Genomic DNA, 15,624 nt, shown 5'->3' on the forward strand with positions numbered 1-15,624 from the left:
AACATGTCAAGTAGAAACTTCTATTCTTGTGTCATTTTTTTCCCCAGTTTCTATTGTTTAGGTTCCAACAACACCTCACCTTCAGGTCCTTGTTTCCCTGGTTTTTACTGCACTGGTGGCTCAACCTCACCCGTTCAGAATGAAGCAGAGAAGGGTTATTATACCTTGGAGGGGGCAGCCAGGCCACAACCATGTCCTCTTGGCACTTTCCAGCCGGTAGGAAGTAACCCAAAAAAAATATCAAGTGCTGTTCACCTGAAAGTCTACTGTCAAAATTAGACAGAGATAAAGCCATATTTCTTTGTCTGTACATCCTCCACAGCGTCGAGCTGCACAGTCATGTGTGGAGTGTCAGGGAGGCAGACTGTGTAACCAGACAGGCTTGTCCCAGCCACCCCAGTGTCCCACAGGACATTACTGTCCTCCAGGGACTGCTGTTGCTCGACCCTGTCCTCCAGTCAGTATTTGTTATGTGTTAAGTGTATGTGTGATGTGATGTTTGCTGTGTTTTGTACATTAGCGCACTAAAGCTTAACCCTTTATCGGGCGAAGAACCATATTTGGTAATTTCAGCGGATATCCAAAATAGGGTCCCCGTGTCTCTCTGTGAGGTCGTAGAACCACATGGATTTCTTCCAGCTAATCAGCAAAGACCAGGCTACCAATCAGTACGATAATAATATAATAATATTAACTTTATTGACCTAGACCTCCAATTGACCTTGACCTCCAGTTATTCTTCAGTGACTTGTAATAATAATTAATATTTAGAGAAAAAAGTTGCAAATTTACTAGATTAAAGTGGCAAATCTACAAGAAAAAAAGTTGCAGATTTAAGAGATTTAAAAGGGCAAATCTGCGTGAAAAAAGTCAGATATACGACGAGTTTTACAACTTTTTTCTCGCAGATTCACCACTTTAAATCTCATAAATCTGCAAATTTTTTTCTTGTACATTTGCCACTTTAATCTCGTAAACTTTTTTCTCAAAATATTACCCCCCTCCCCTTGGTCCGTATGTTTTTTTTACACATTCTGTCTGTTTGTAATATCCTCCAGTATTCTCTAGGGTTGAAATTTGGAATTTGCAAGTATTTCAATGAGTGCCCTATTAAGGGTTAAGGTTTTCAAAGTCACATAACTAATACTGTAAAATATTACTCTCTGATTGTTCAGGGCTTTTACTCTGACCAGCCTGGTGGCGACGCTGTGCAGTACTGTCGGCCATGTGAGGCTGGCAGGTTCTGCAGCCGAGCCGGTCTCTCTGACCCTCAGGGTCTCTGTGACCCAGGACACTTTTGCACCTCTGGAGCCTCCACTGCCTCTCCAGTAAGACATAACAAATTAAAGTTTTTAAAAGCTTTTATAGAAGTTATTACAAGTTTTTAAAAGCTTGGCTTCCTGCAGATTTATCCAAGTGATGACAACTGATGTTTTTTTTTTAATTAGGATGAAACTGGAACAGATGTAATAACATAAAAATGTAAAAAGTTGTCTTAAACTCTTAAAGTGTGAAGATTTTACCTGTAGTTCATGGCAGTTTCTTTTACATATAAAGTGCCTCTGCCCAGGTGCCTCATGCTGTGCGCAGAGAGTGAGAAAGATTTAATATTAAAGGAATTTAATTTAGCACCATGTTTTGATGTCACATTACCAGATATTTTGTTCACTTTATAGACATACTTTATATGCAGTGAAGTAGCAAAAAACAGGCTCTAATGCCTTTCATACGTTAACCATGTTGATCTTTGTGCTTCATCTGAGGCAATCTTGTATTTTGTTTGCATGCTACAGCAGCACAGGGAAGAGAAACAGGGAAGTAAAAGAAGTGAGAGAAAGAAATGATTTTAAGTTGATTATTTTTATCTGATTTATTTTCTCAGTTAAACCTGTGCAGTTGATTTGATGGCAGCTATTAATTTCCCACACACTTTGAAAGCTAAAGTGTTTTCTGTCTGTCTGTCTATCTGATATGAATATGAATTTAGAGGCATGTTTAGTTTAAATTTGCATTAGCAAATAAATAATGTTTTCCAGCAGTGTTTTTTTTTTGGATAAGCTGCGTATAGTGCGTGGGAAATGAATGACAGCTTCCAACTCAAACTGCCCACAGATTTTACTTTTAAAGTTGTTACCACGACTGAAAACCAAATGATCAAACTCTGCTATATTCACATGATTCCTTGAATATTTCCAAAGGTGGCTGTGGCCTCTGGAGGTGTATGTCCTGCAGGCTACGTCTGCCCACGAGGGACCAAGTACCCTCAGCAGCACCCATGCCCCGTAGGAACCTGGAGCAGCACTGTGGGAGCCCAAAACCTTTCTGTGTGTTGGCCCTGCCCTCCAGGACTCTACTGCAACAATACTGGACTCAGCCAGCCCTCAGGAATTTGTCATACGGGTATGGAAATTAATTATTTAGTTAAAAGAGCAATTCAATGTTTCAGAAAATGTTTCATTCAACACCCACCCTTTCTTAATTGTTCACTTATTTGGCATCCAAGAAAGGAACGTTAAAAAATAATTATATCTATATTTGAATAACAATAACTAGGATATACGTAATGCCAAAACTCACCACAAATCACCATATAACACCGATACATAATTCCAGACCTCCAAGCCTAAACTTATGGGAGCTAGGAAGTTTTTAGTTTGTGGAGTCACTGGTGTCCCTAAACCTCTCCAAAACTATATAATAGAAAACATAATAGAATATGCGTACAAAGACAAACAACATACGGTGTCACTAAATACAATAACATTTTAAGCTTATTGCCGGTGAGCAGGTGGAATTAAAGAGGTTAAACTACCAAATTTTCAAAAAAAATATAGAAGTCAATGCAAAATAAAATTTGATAACATGAAATTTGAACTTTTGAAGTTTTTTTTCATGTTTTTTATATTTGTCCACACTGCAAAAAAAAAAGAAAAGTTGGGTGAACTAAACATTTCAAGGCAACAAACTTCGATAAAATTTTAAGTTGGACAATTAAACTAAATATTTTAAGTTTCGTTTTTGAGTTTGCACAACTCTGAATTCAGATTTTTGTCAACTCAACTGTAAGTTGTACTAACTTATAATTTTACATTGTAATAACTTTTAATCCTTACTTCTGTAATTTGCTGAATTGGCACGATTGTAACGCCGCTATGAAATGTCAGCTAATGTTGCGACCACAATTTTTAGTTAGTATTGATACGCTAATGGCTGCTCTTGTAGCTGTAACAAGCAGCGCCGCTAGCATCAGTTAGCCGCTAGCATCAGTTAGCCGCTAGCTTTCGCTAATGACCGAATTTCACCGCTTTCCCGCATTTCACAACAAAGAAATAAGAGTTAGCAGAACTATTGTCCCTTGTTGTGAACCCCAACTTAAAGATATAAGTAACAACAACTCACCAACTTGTTTTTGAGCAGACAACTGGCTTCCTTTGTTGTGCTAACTTACATAATTGCCCGAAATGTCAATAATTTATATTTCAAAGTTTTACCAACTTAAATCACTGTTTTCGGCCAAAAAATACAAGTTGGCTTTTCTGCAGTGCACTGACCATTCCAGTCAATTTTATAGTTGGGTGAAGATGCTTGTCCATTTCTTACTTTACATCCATGAATTGTTCTGTATCTACTGATTTATAGGCTATTACTGTTCAGGAGGGGCTGTGTCTCCAATGCCCTCAGACAGAGTAACGGGGGACATTTGTCCAATTGGACACTACTGTCCCATGGGCTCAACTTCTCCTGTAATCTGCCCTGATGGGACCTATGCAAACACTACAGGTAGCCTATATCCAATTACTTTCCTGGTACTGCATGACATATCAGGTATCACTGCAAACATTACTTCAATAATTTGTCTTTTGTGGATAAAGGGGCAGAAGAGTGTGATGACTGCCTCTCAGGGACCTACTGCCTGTCAGGAGAAGGTGTCCAGCCCTGTCCAGCAGGACACTATTGTCTTGGTGGCGGTGTTGAGGGCATCCTGCCCTGTCCTCCTGGCACATACAGCCCTCATTATGGCCTCAGCCAAGTGGAGCAGTGCCTCATTTGTCCAGCAGGTGAGAGTATTGTCACATAGTTATCCTCACTGCTCTGCAACACACTAGAAAGTCTTTAAATAGAAAGCCATTAAATATTTAGTGGGCTGAGTCGGATTTTATTGTATCCAGTCCTTAATTTGCTAGATGTGTTGGAACTAATGGATTTAGATAAAAAGCAATAATTGAATGTTTCATCACGTTTAATTAACTAGAGGAGAAATATTATTTTATGATGTGATGGGATTAACAATCAACAATTTGTGATGATTTCTGGGCCTTATTCCTGCAGTGGTTTTTCTTCATATTGTGCTAACAGGCTTCTACTGTGAGGACTGGGGTCTTTTTGAACCTACTGGACTCTGTCAAGCTGGTTATTACTGCATAGCAGGTACACTATGTTCAGTGATGAGCACAAATGCATAAAAATATATATATATATATATAAAGTCATGGAAAAAATGATTAGACTACCCTCGTTTTCTCTCATTTCTTGTTTATTTTAATGTCTGGTACAACTAAAGGTACATTTTGTTTGGACAAATATAATGATGAGTTTAATTTAAGAGGTGATATCTAGCAATTTTCCATGGTTTTCTTGATAATAGCCAAAAAATCAAGAAAACCATGGAAAATTGCTAGATATCACCTCTTAAATTAAATGTGTGTGTGTGTATGTGTGTGTGTGTGTGTGTGTGTGTGTGTGTGTGTGCGTGCGTGTGTGTGTGTGTTACCAATTACAGGTACTTGTGCATCAAATAGATCAACATAGAATAAAAAATACTATTATGAGAAGGTGTAACTAATTATACAAACTGATATTATCACATTTTAGGCAATTAGCAGCTTCAACATGAGTCTGACCTTAACCCCCCTACATTCAGAAGATAAGCTTTGCTAATTTTGCACATCATAGATTTTAATCAGCCAATCAGGATATCTTGAAGGCAGGGGGCTGGAGATTCAGGGGTGCATGCTGGGTGGTTTCTGTTGATTGACTGATTGAACAGCTGATTGAAATGCAACCGAGGGAATTGGATAATTTGGCCACGGTGATGCACTCGCTCTTTCAGAAGACAATGAGACTGGGCATTTAGCCAATGCCTTTTCAAGAGCGATAAATTTAAGTGCAGTGGAGTAAGTAAGTTTCTAAGAAGTAACTTTCTCCTACTTACAAGCAACCAATTGAAAAATGGTACCATTACAGCAGAGTGATTCTCCCCAAAACTGCAGACCAGGGAACATGAATGAAGTATGGTAGTTGACAATGAACGTGTTTCTGAACCAGACTGGTGTAATGCAAGTGAACCACATTACACCAAAGACTGTCATTAGGCTCATTGTTGTACAGTTTTTTTTATTTAAACCTGAGCATAATAATGTGTCTTATTTGAAAATTAAATTCTAATTAAAATAATGTATGGTAACGCTTTATAATAAGGTCCTTAATAACCAGTAATTAACAAGTAATAAGGCATTGTTCTCGCTCTAGATCCGGTAGTTGCAAAAAGCATAGTTAACTTATACGGTAGTTAACTTATAATAGATGAGTAATAAAGTATATTTTAATATCAATAAGCAAACAAAATAAGATAAATAAAGGCATGGCAAAGACATAATTTGTTTGTAATGCCATTATTAACACTTATATAAGCTTATAAACACACAATAATGTTAATAAGCATCTTGTAAGGACTTACAAGGGCCTTATTACTTGTTAATTAATGGTTATTACAAGGACCTTAATATAAAGTGTTACCTAATGTATTTTAAGTACTTCAAATACACAATTACAAGCTCTTAAAGTATTTTGTGAAAAACTAACTTTTTATATTAAGTATTTCAAATACATTTAATTGAAAGTACTGCTTCTCTGACATCATGTTTGATAATTGGCAGTTGTGACCATGACATATTTATCTCTGTAACCTAAAGACCTGCTGCTGTACAAAAGAGAAATTGTGCTGCTAACCTGAAGCAGACAGCTAAATTAATGTCAATGTGCAACTTCTCAAGGTGTGAACGTTCACAATCCAGATGGCAACTTCAGCACAGGAGTGGGAGGAGCCTGTCCAAATGGAAACTATTGTCCTGAGGGCACCAGTGTCCCACTGCCATGTCCACCAGGGACCTACTCTAACAGGTTGGTGGACACAAATATCACATGCACACACTTGCAAGCAACCCAGGGGCGTCTCTAGGATTTTGACACATCCGGGGCTGTCAGAAGAGTCTAGAAGAAGCCCAAGCTTAATTATTTTTAGGTACTCAATCTATGAATCTAGAGGGGAAAGTAGCTAATGTTAATGTTAGGCTTTCACGTCGAACCATGGTGTTTATTTTCTCACAGGAGAATTGTGTGGAAAAACATGGAAATCTTTTTTTGTGACATGATATCTTGTTACACTTCAGCTTAACAGCTTGCTGTCGTCAAGTGCGCCTGCTGCCTGACGTTGCTGTTTGGGTGAATGACGTCACGTGCGACCTGGAGGTGTTAACCACTTGTGTGCCAAAGCCAAAGTAGTGGCTTTTTAAAAATAAAAATAAATTGTTACTCAAACCTGTCCCAAAACACTGTTTTATCAAAGCATGAACATAAGATAACCGAAGTTTGAGGATGTGATCTTAAAAAAATATATATATATATAATATTCGGGGCTAATTAAAAAACATCCGGGGCTGTAGCCCCGAATGTTTTAGCCTAGGGACGCCACTGAAGCAACCAACCTTTTGCTTTGCTACGTAACTCTTTATGTTTGTGTGTGCATGTGTGGTTGCAGCCTTCATCTGACAGACACTCTTGAATGTAGTCCGTGTCCAGCTGGTCAGTTCTGTGGCACCACAGGTCTCACTCGTCCATCTGGACTGTGTCAGGCAGGATATTACTGTCCAGGGGGAGATACGACAGCTACAGGTAAAATGGCAAAAAATACTGAGTTTATTATTTTATTAATGACAAGGTAATTTAATTGGGCTTCATGATTTTAGATTAAGTCCATCTCCCTACCTGCAGGATAAGCAGCTCAACTATCTTCAAATATAAACACAATAATTTCACTATTACTTAATTAACTAATAATAATTAATGTAGTTCATATATGAAATGAGATAGCAGAGAGCAGAGCTACTATATAATGTGTGATGGGAGATTTTATGAATAGGCATCAGATAGAGGAGAAACAGATGCTGATAAATGCAGGAAATCTGAATGTGTGAGGGTGTTTTGTTGAATGAATGATGACTGAATTAATCAGGGTTTATCACATGATTCATCACATTAAGGGCTTAGCAGTCATAATCTCAGTAATTCAGCACATCTAATTGGTTTTTCCTCTCCAGGCTCAGAAGGAGGTTCTTGCCCAGCAGCTCATTACTGCCCTGAGGGGAGTGTGAGCTCAGTGCCCTGCCCAGCTGGGACATACACCAACCTCACAGGCCAGTCAGTGTGTTCCCGCTGCCCTGCTGGCTACTACTGTCCAGAAAAGACTGGCAACTTCACCAAGTTCCCCTGCCCCCCTGGCTTCTATTGCCCTGATGGTAGATTCAAAAACACGGTCATGGTTACTCATGAATTTGTTGACAGTAGTGAAACTTTAGGAGATTCTTTGGTAACACTTTACAATAACCAACTAAGTGGTGTTTATAGATGGTTTATAAACCAATTATTAACCATTTACAAAGTGCTATACACTACTGGTCAAAAGTTTTAGAACACACCAACTTTTCCCGAATTTAATTGAAAATGATGCAGTTTAATGTCTCAGTGTACTCTAAAATGAATGCACATTTGCAACATTTAAAATTCTTTATTGAGCATGATAGTGTTTTGAAAGTAAAAGAAAGATTCAAAATCACATTTTATGTTGGACTAAAGGACTAAAAAAAGACACAAAATGACAAAAAAAGACACAAAAAGACACAAAATGACTTACAAAGACATTAAAAGAATTCAAAAATGGACAAAATAGCCCGAGACTCCATAGAGTTAAGTTGTTAACCCATTTCTTGTTCCCTGAAAAAGGCCTTCTTGTATAATTCTGAAATGTACATTATTTTTCAGTTTTGGTTAACCTTACCTTTTTTTATTTACCTCTGGCAGTTCACCACTTACCTTTGTACCCTTTCAAGCTGTTCATTTGACTTGAACTGCTTGAATTTCAATAAAAAACTGGAAAAATTGGGGTGTTCTAAAACTTTTGACCGGTAGTGTATATATTTAATCTTTAAATGTTTTCAACCAATTTCTTAAAGGTGTATGAATCATTTCATAATCATTAACATACTTAATTTGGTGTTAAAAATGTTATAATCAGTGCAACTGAAACTATTAATAAACTATTAATTATAATTGAATTGTTTGTTAATGGTAAAGTAACTATAAACTTACATTAATATACCATCTATTTGTCATTTATGAATTACGTAGTTAGTTAACATTAATAAATTATGTATTTACCATTCTAAAAGGCCTATAAATGGTTTATAAATTATGATTAAACATTAATAAACTATCTGTTTACCATTTATGAATGATGGTTATTGTAAAGTGTTACCAATTCTTTCAGTACTTTAAGATTGTTTCTCCTTTGATAAATAACGCTGACCTTGCATGTAGCACTTGTTTGAACTCAAATTGTGTCATATGCATAGGTACAAGGCATGCCACCCAGTTCCCCTGTCCTCGTGGATACTACAACCCAGAGCCCATGACTCAGAGTCTGGATAGCTGCCTGCCTTGTCCTCCAGGACACTACTGTGAGAAGGAGAGGCTGACCAAAGTGTCTGGAAAATGCAAGGCTGGTCAGTAATAGTGTCTTTGTTTGCTTCTACCAAAGACACAATCACAGCCATACAGGCTGCTTTCTCAGTGTCAGGACTTTATCCTCTGTGCCAGAGCTTTTGTCTCTAGGGGTCGGCAAGTCAAAGCAGTCTGCAAGACTTGCATGTAGGAAACAAAGCTTGCACATTAAGCAGGAAACGTCACAACTCAACACCAGCAACATCAGTCATTCTTTTACTTCTCCTCTCTTCACAGTTTTATTCTAACATTTTGGCAACAGCAGTAGCTTTTCGATAATACCCTAAATTATTTATTTATGCACCAAGGCGCCAAGTAGCCTGGCTCCATATGCAAACCACATAATAGTTTCAGGCACATATTAAAACGGTGGTTACCCAGTTTATTAAACCTTGTGACGCTTTACAATAGTTCCTCTGATGTCTTCATAGGCCAAAAATACCAGTGTCAAAAACATTTTTTTATTAAATATTTTACCCAACAACAGTGATGACCATAATTATACAATATTCATTCATTTTCACAATTTTAACCCTTTAAATGCTAGGTTGTTTACATAAAACCACTGTAATACAGCATAATAACACAACAAATGAGCATTTTCTGGATATGAAAGGCTAGGGGTTTTTTTTTGTCAGAGATATGTCAATAATTAGCAACAGCATTGATTTTCATGCATTTTGTGCAGCTTAAAAAGAAAACTAATTACTTGCATTATTAGTTGGACAAAAAAAATCAGACAAACAGTCATGGTCATAACTACTGTTTTTACCCTTTAAATGTCAGTTTGTTTACATAATGCCACTGTTTTATTCTGATCTCCCCCAAACAAAATTTAAATTATTCAAATTTCATAATGAATGTTGTTGAGAATCATTTATAGATATTGCATCAAACACTGCAGTGCTCCATAATACACCATCATTAATAAAATAACGTGTATTTGCCCTACAGGGCAAACATGAGAAAATAGCTCAATCTGGTGGTAAATGGTAAAAAGTCAGAGCTCTAGATTGTATGAGTATGAGTATAAGTATAAGTATGAGTATAAGTATGATATAAGAGAATAATGATTTATGTTGTAATGGCCATAGGATTAAAAATGTGCTTTTAATGGGTTTCAATGGGAACATTTTCTTCCTTAAGGGTGTGCGTGTCTGTATTTATTTATTTGTTTATTTTGACTTATTAAAGGAGCTGCAGATTGACTTCTAAAATTAAAAAAAGATGGAAAACCTCACAACCTTGACATGCATTAAGACCGTGAAAAGGATCAATAAAACGCTAAAGAAGCTACTCGTGAGACTCAGGAGTTAAACCTTTTTTCCTTGTCTATGACTCATGTTTCTCACCTTGCTCTCTATTTCTGTCTCCTTTTTCACCCTGTGCTGAGAAGTTATCATGTGATAAGATGTCAACGCTGATTCTGCTTTATGTCAGCAACAGGAGTGTTGGTATACCGCGGAGACAGACAGCAGTCAAAACATCAGTACATCATCTTCAGTGTTTCCCACTCTGTCTTTTGCTGTCTCTGTTCTTTCAGGTTGGTTCTGCGTGTCAGCAGCATGGAACTCCCAGCCCTTTGACCTGGACAATTACACAAATGCCAACTGTCTTTGTCCAGCTACATCCACCGGGGGGCGCTGCCAAGTGGGCTTTTACTGCCCCTTAGGTAGCTCAGAGCCTGTGCCTTGTCCACCTGGAACCTTCTGTAACATCTCAGGTATTTTCACCCTGATAATCAACAACCGGTGGCCCTGAGAGCTGCAACTTAAGAAAACACATGCAAATACACAAAACAAAAGCAAATTGAGAAAACATCTTCATCAACTTGACAATGCATGCTGAGCATTTAGAAAAAGTGCTGCAAATAGACCACAACACGTGTATTTCCACTTAAGGACACTTAAAAGTGATGCACATGTCTGGACACACTTGTGATATTATCACATTATTTCAAGATAATGATAATTTCACGTTATAACATGAAATTATCACGTTATTTCATGATAATGATATTTTCATGTTATAACGTGATATATAGCGTTAGCCCGCTAGCCCCCTATCAATCACATTGCAGTTAAACAAATCAAATAAATGAATGATGCACGTTTTAGTTGGTCTCTCTCAACGGCACCGAGTTGGTCTTGGTCTTGCTAACCCGATAACGCTAGCACCCTATCGCTCACCGGCTAACGCTAGCATGCTATGATCGGCCGCTAACGTTAGCACGCTATGATCGTTATAACATTGAAATTATCACTATCTTGAAATAACGTGATGATATCACAAGCGAGTCCAGACGTGTGCGTCACTTTTAAGTGTCTTCTAGAAACAATTCTGTTGTGTTCTGCTCTATTTGCATCACTTTTTCTTATTGTGTTGTGTTGTGGTCTTTGCAGCGCGTTTTATGAATGCTGCGCTTGTGTTTGGCAAATTGAGGAAGATGTTTTCTCAATTTGCTTGCGTTTTGTGTATTTGCATGTTCTCAAGTTGCAGCCCTGTGAGCTCTCAGGACCAGAGTAAAAAACCTACTCATGCACACCAGTCCACAGTCTGCACATTAATGGTTACAGCACTGGTTCTCCATTTGAGTTAACTGGTTTTCATTCCTGAACATATATATCTAAAATCCCAAATAAGCTCTCACCATAGACATAGGTTCTCACATGTTAACATATTCAACAGTTAACATATTGTGTATTTTTTATAAAGTATATGTGCATTAAACAGCTCCAAACACACCACCCCAAGGCATGTAGGTGACTCATCTCATTCAATCACCTGAGCTGTCTTCACTCAGTTGATTTATTGTTACAGCGTGCCCTTGGTTGTTAAAATCGGTTATATTCAGCACACACAGTCTCGCACAGTGCTGTCAATTTAGGTTGCCTTTTTTTATTGCTCACACACTTTCACAGCGTAAACATTCTTCTTACTCTCTGCTCCACCACTACCTTGCCCAGTGACTCCAGAGGTCATATAGTCAGGTATCTCAAACAACACAAACTCAAAAGTACAATTATCCAAGAGAGGAGGACAGCCCTTGAGCCGTCCTCTGGCTCCAGCGAGTGTGTCCTTCAGGTTCACCATGCCTCTGCATGAAAGGGAGGGTGTAATTAGCCAACAGATACCACCTGTACCAATTAGAATCCTGGCACTGCTCCTATAAGCCACTCCCACACCACACCACCACAAAATATCATAGAGACCTATATTGAGAATATACTGAAGTATATTGAACATGAGAGCATACTGTAGTTTTTGAAAATGAATTAGATTACAAAATATATGACTTTATATTCCCTTACCTAACAACAATAACTGGTATGTTTTACAATATATTTTCAATATATTATGCAATATTTTACACAAGTATTACGTTCTCTGAAAAAGAAACATTATTTTTTATTGTGATGATGGCTAAGTATGTATCAGGGGCTTTTTGATTTCAGGCATTTTGGGGCGTACTCATTATTCTGTCAGTCTCATGCTAATTTATACATGTATTCTGGGTATATGAAACCTACATAACATACGTATTGATGTTGCTCAAAAGGTTTGGCACTGCCGATGGGCCCCTGCTTCCCTGGGTATTACTGTGTAGAAGGAGCCACTGAGGCCAGACCAACAGATGGAGAAACAGGCAGCATTTGTCCACCTGGGGCATACTGTGGTAAGCCCCGCTTTACTGCATTGGAACGGTTCTATGACGGACTTGCCAACAAAGTTTTTAAGCCTATTAATAAAGTAAAGTGCTCGGTGAAATGGACAGTACATTGGGTCAACAGATGTCTGGCATAATCACATTCGATGTTTATAATTGAATTTGAAAGGAGGAAAATATTTACTTATCCATCATATCAGCACGTAACATTAGTTTATGGCATCTGCTACTCAGAACTGAAGAGCAAAAAGTTAATCCATGCGCATGAATCCCTCTATATATTCCTATAGAGGGAATAGTAGGACAACACATCCTTAAGCAGACACAGACTGAGGCTGTTGAGAAACACTGAGCCCATCCAATAAGTCATTTGTGCATTACAGACTGATACAATACAGTGCACAAATCTGTCTTATCATATCTTATTTTACATTTAAATGACAGCTCCTTGGAATTGATTGGAATTATTTTTTATAGCAAGAAGGCCTTTAACATTAGGGGTTCGTTATGACTCTCCAATTTCTTAATGCAGCACAGAGACATGCAAATTAGGTGGACTAGAAGCTCTAAAGTAGCTGTGACTCAGGTAGACTGGACACCCTACATTACCCATGGGTACTGTGAGTCATCTTGTTTCTATTTTTGTTTTCCCATCGATAAACTGCTGACCTGTGTAGGGTGTCTCCACACTCTCTGCCCAATGAATGCTGGTATAACCTTTTGTTCCCTACAGCCCAGAATAAGTATTGGCATGTAAAGTTATTGATTGAATGGCTGAATGGATGACTAGTCCAACTATTTCTCTCTTCAGTGGAGGGCTCAGGAGAGCCAGAGTTGTGTCCAGCTGGTACTTTCTCCTCAGTGCCAGGTCTAACCAGTGAGGCTGGATGCCAGCCATGTACCGCAGGTTTCTACTGCAGAGGAGCAGGTCTCAGGGCTCCGACAGGACCCTGCAGCCAAGGTCAGTCCATGAACTGTGTCATGATTCTTCGGTATAATACAACTTTTTTTTTTTTTCTATGAATTTTATTTAGGACAGACAGTACAGAGCCATTAAACATTGCAATATGAAACATGAGACATGAGAAGATGGTTGTCACCCCAACATGGTCTCACAGAAATCCGTGGAATAGCCACGGAATCGCTCACATTTCCGTGAAACTGACACGGATTTCGCTACAATGCAAGTTAATGACAGTCATATCCCGTGGCTATTCCAACATACATTATTATTATTATTATTATTATTATTATTATACAAAGTGATTTATATACATTTACTGAGTGAAGATTTAGAAAATAAAACATATATTTCTCGCTACAAATGTGATCAAAATCCATTTTTATGCAGAAACTAAGTCAAAATATTGATTTTTCACTAAAAACGAGAGAACTGTCCGCCATGTTTTTTATTCTGACCGCTGGGACCTTAAAAGTCACGTGACTTGGAACAAACCAATAGCCACGGGATATGACTGTCATTAACTTGCATTGTAGCGAAATCCGTGTCAGTTTCACGGAAATTTGAGTGATTCCGTGGCTATTCCACGGATTTTGAGTTAAGCGAAATCCGTGGCTATTTCACGGATTTCTGTGAGACCAAGTTCTTCACCCGGCTGTCCGTGAAGAGACCTGGGTAGGCAAGATGTTTTGTAAGATTAAAATGTCTTGTTATATTATTAAAATAGCAAATTTTTGCTAAATTTAAAATTCTTTTTTGATATTATAAAAAAGCGTTCAGTGGTTGGTTGTTTAAAATTGTTATGTTATAAAATAGCAGATTTAGCTTTTTGATATTATAAAAACAGCGTTGTTTTAAAATGTTTTTGTGTAATTGTCCCTTTGGCCTGTTTCACAAAAATCTGTGTATGATACATTCTGCTCCAACCTCCTCGCACACTTTGCCGTCTCTTGTCACCCTAACAGGCTACTGGTGCCCACCTGGTCAGACTGTGCCTACAGCTCTGCCGTGTCCTCCAGGTCACTTCTGCTCTCAGGGTAATGGCGCTCCAGAGCCATGTCCATCAGGAACCTACCAGGACAGAGAGAAACAGGCAAGCTGCGCTGTCTGTGAGGCTGGTAAGAGACCCTTTTTACTCTTTTTATCTTCTCAGCAGAAGCATATATTTTTCTTTTTTCAAACACAGTTATTATGCCTCTGCACTGGTGATAGCATAATGTTTTTGGGTTGGCTCTCTATCCATCTGTGTGTCCATGCTATTCTTGCGTTATCTGAAGAATGTCTTTTGAGAATTTCTTCAAATTTGGCACAAATGTTTACTTGGGCCCAACGATTCACTGATTCGAAGGTCACTAAGATCTTACTAATACGTTGAATACATTTTCAAACATCCACTTGGCAAAAGGACGAACTGATTAGATTCTGGAAGTCAAGGTAAATGTGACCTCACAAAATACATTTCTGGCCATAACTCAAAAATTCACTCTCTACTTATGACCATGATCCTGTAAGCAAGTAATAGAAACAGAACAGAAATATTGCACACGGTACACTTATTGCACTTATTGATGCACTAATTATTATTGCACTATACCTTGATTGTTTGCTTTTACTCTTCCTGTAAGTCGCTTTGGATAAAAGCGTCTGCTAAATGACTAAATGTAAATGTAAATGTAATATAAATGTACATCCAGTAATTATGCAATACCTGTCATATTAGCTTAGTAAACACATATTTTGTTCATTTTTTCCCCCTATTCTTTTTGCAGTTGTATGAAGTAGGTCATCTGTTTCAGAAGATGTCCTGTAGGTGTTTAACAATATCAACAAATATTCCAGTAGAGAGTTTGTTTTTCTGAAGCCAATGTTTTGTAATAGCCTTTTTACTTGCTGCGAGGCAGATCCTTAGGAGGTAGGCATCATCTTTACTTAGCCTGTCAGAGATATGTCCAAGATAGATTGATGTGAATGTTGTACTGATACTAAAGCCCAGTGTGTCTGAGATGATTGCTGCTACTTCCTTCAGGAAGTCTAAATAGAGGAAAAAGACCAGCAAACATGAGTGTGATCAAACATGATTTCTCTACATCCCCTCCAGCAGAATTGCTGAGTGGCAGTTTGTTTAGACGTATGTTTTGGGAGTGAGAAATGAAGGATTCAA

The 15,624-nt window shown here is 38.0% G+C and overlaps 1 protein-coding gene across 1 annotated transcript in view; it reads left to right on the plus strand.

The window, feature by feature from the left end:
- Positions 1–94: 94 nt before the first annotated feature.
- LOC131970743 (multiple epidermal growth factor-like domains protein 6) overlaps positions 95–15,624 on the plus strand; it is a 29,220-nt gene continuing 13,690 nt past the window's right edge. Inside the window, exons 1-15 of the mRNA XM_059332164.1 lie at positions 95–216; positions 323–457; positions 1,176–1,328; positions 2,199–2,257; positions 3,640–3,780; positions 3,873–4,058; positions 4,357–4,428; positions 6,054–6,180; positions 6,818–6,951; positions 7,377–7,574; positions 8,688–8,837; positions 10,379–10,558; positions 12,395–12,511; positions 13,314–13,463; positions 14,429–14,581. Of these exons, the coding sequence (XP_059188147.1) occupies positions 140–216; positions 323–457; positions 1,176–1,328; positions 2,199–2,257; positions 3,640–3,780; positions 3,873–4,058; positions 4,357–4,428; positions 6,054–6,180; positions 6,818–6,951; positions 7,377–7,574; positions 8,688–8,837; positions 10,379–10,558; positions 12,395–12,511; positions 13,314–13,463; positions 14,429–14,581 (2,032 nt within the window). The 5' untranslated portion in view covers positions 95–139. The remainder of the gene's footprint in view (positions 217–322; positions 458–1,175; positions 1,329–2,198; positions 2,258–3,639; positions 3,781–3,872; positions 4,059–4,356; positions 4,429–6,053; positions 6,181–6,817; positions 6,952–7,376; positions 7,575–8,687; positions 8,838–10,378; positions 10,559–12,394; positions 12,512–13,313; positions 13,464–14,428; positions 14,582–15,624) is intronic.

This window comes from Centropristis striata, chromosome 4 (genome assembly GCF_030273125.1).
Source record: "Centropristis striata isolate RG_2023a ecotype Rhode Island chromosome 4, C.striata_1.0, whole genome shotgun sequence".
In the NCBI taxonomy this organism is placed as follows: domain Eukaryota; kingdom Metazoa; phylum Chordata; class Actinopteri; order Perciformes; family Serranidae; genus Centropristis; species Centropristis striata.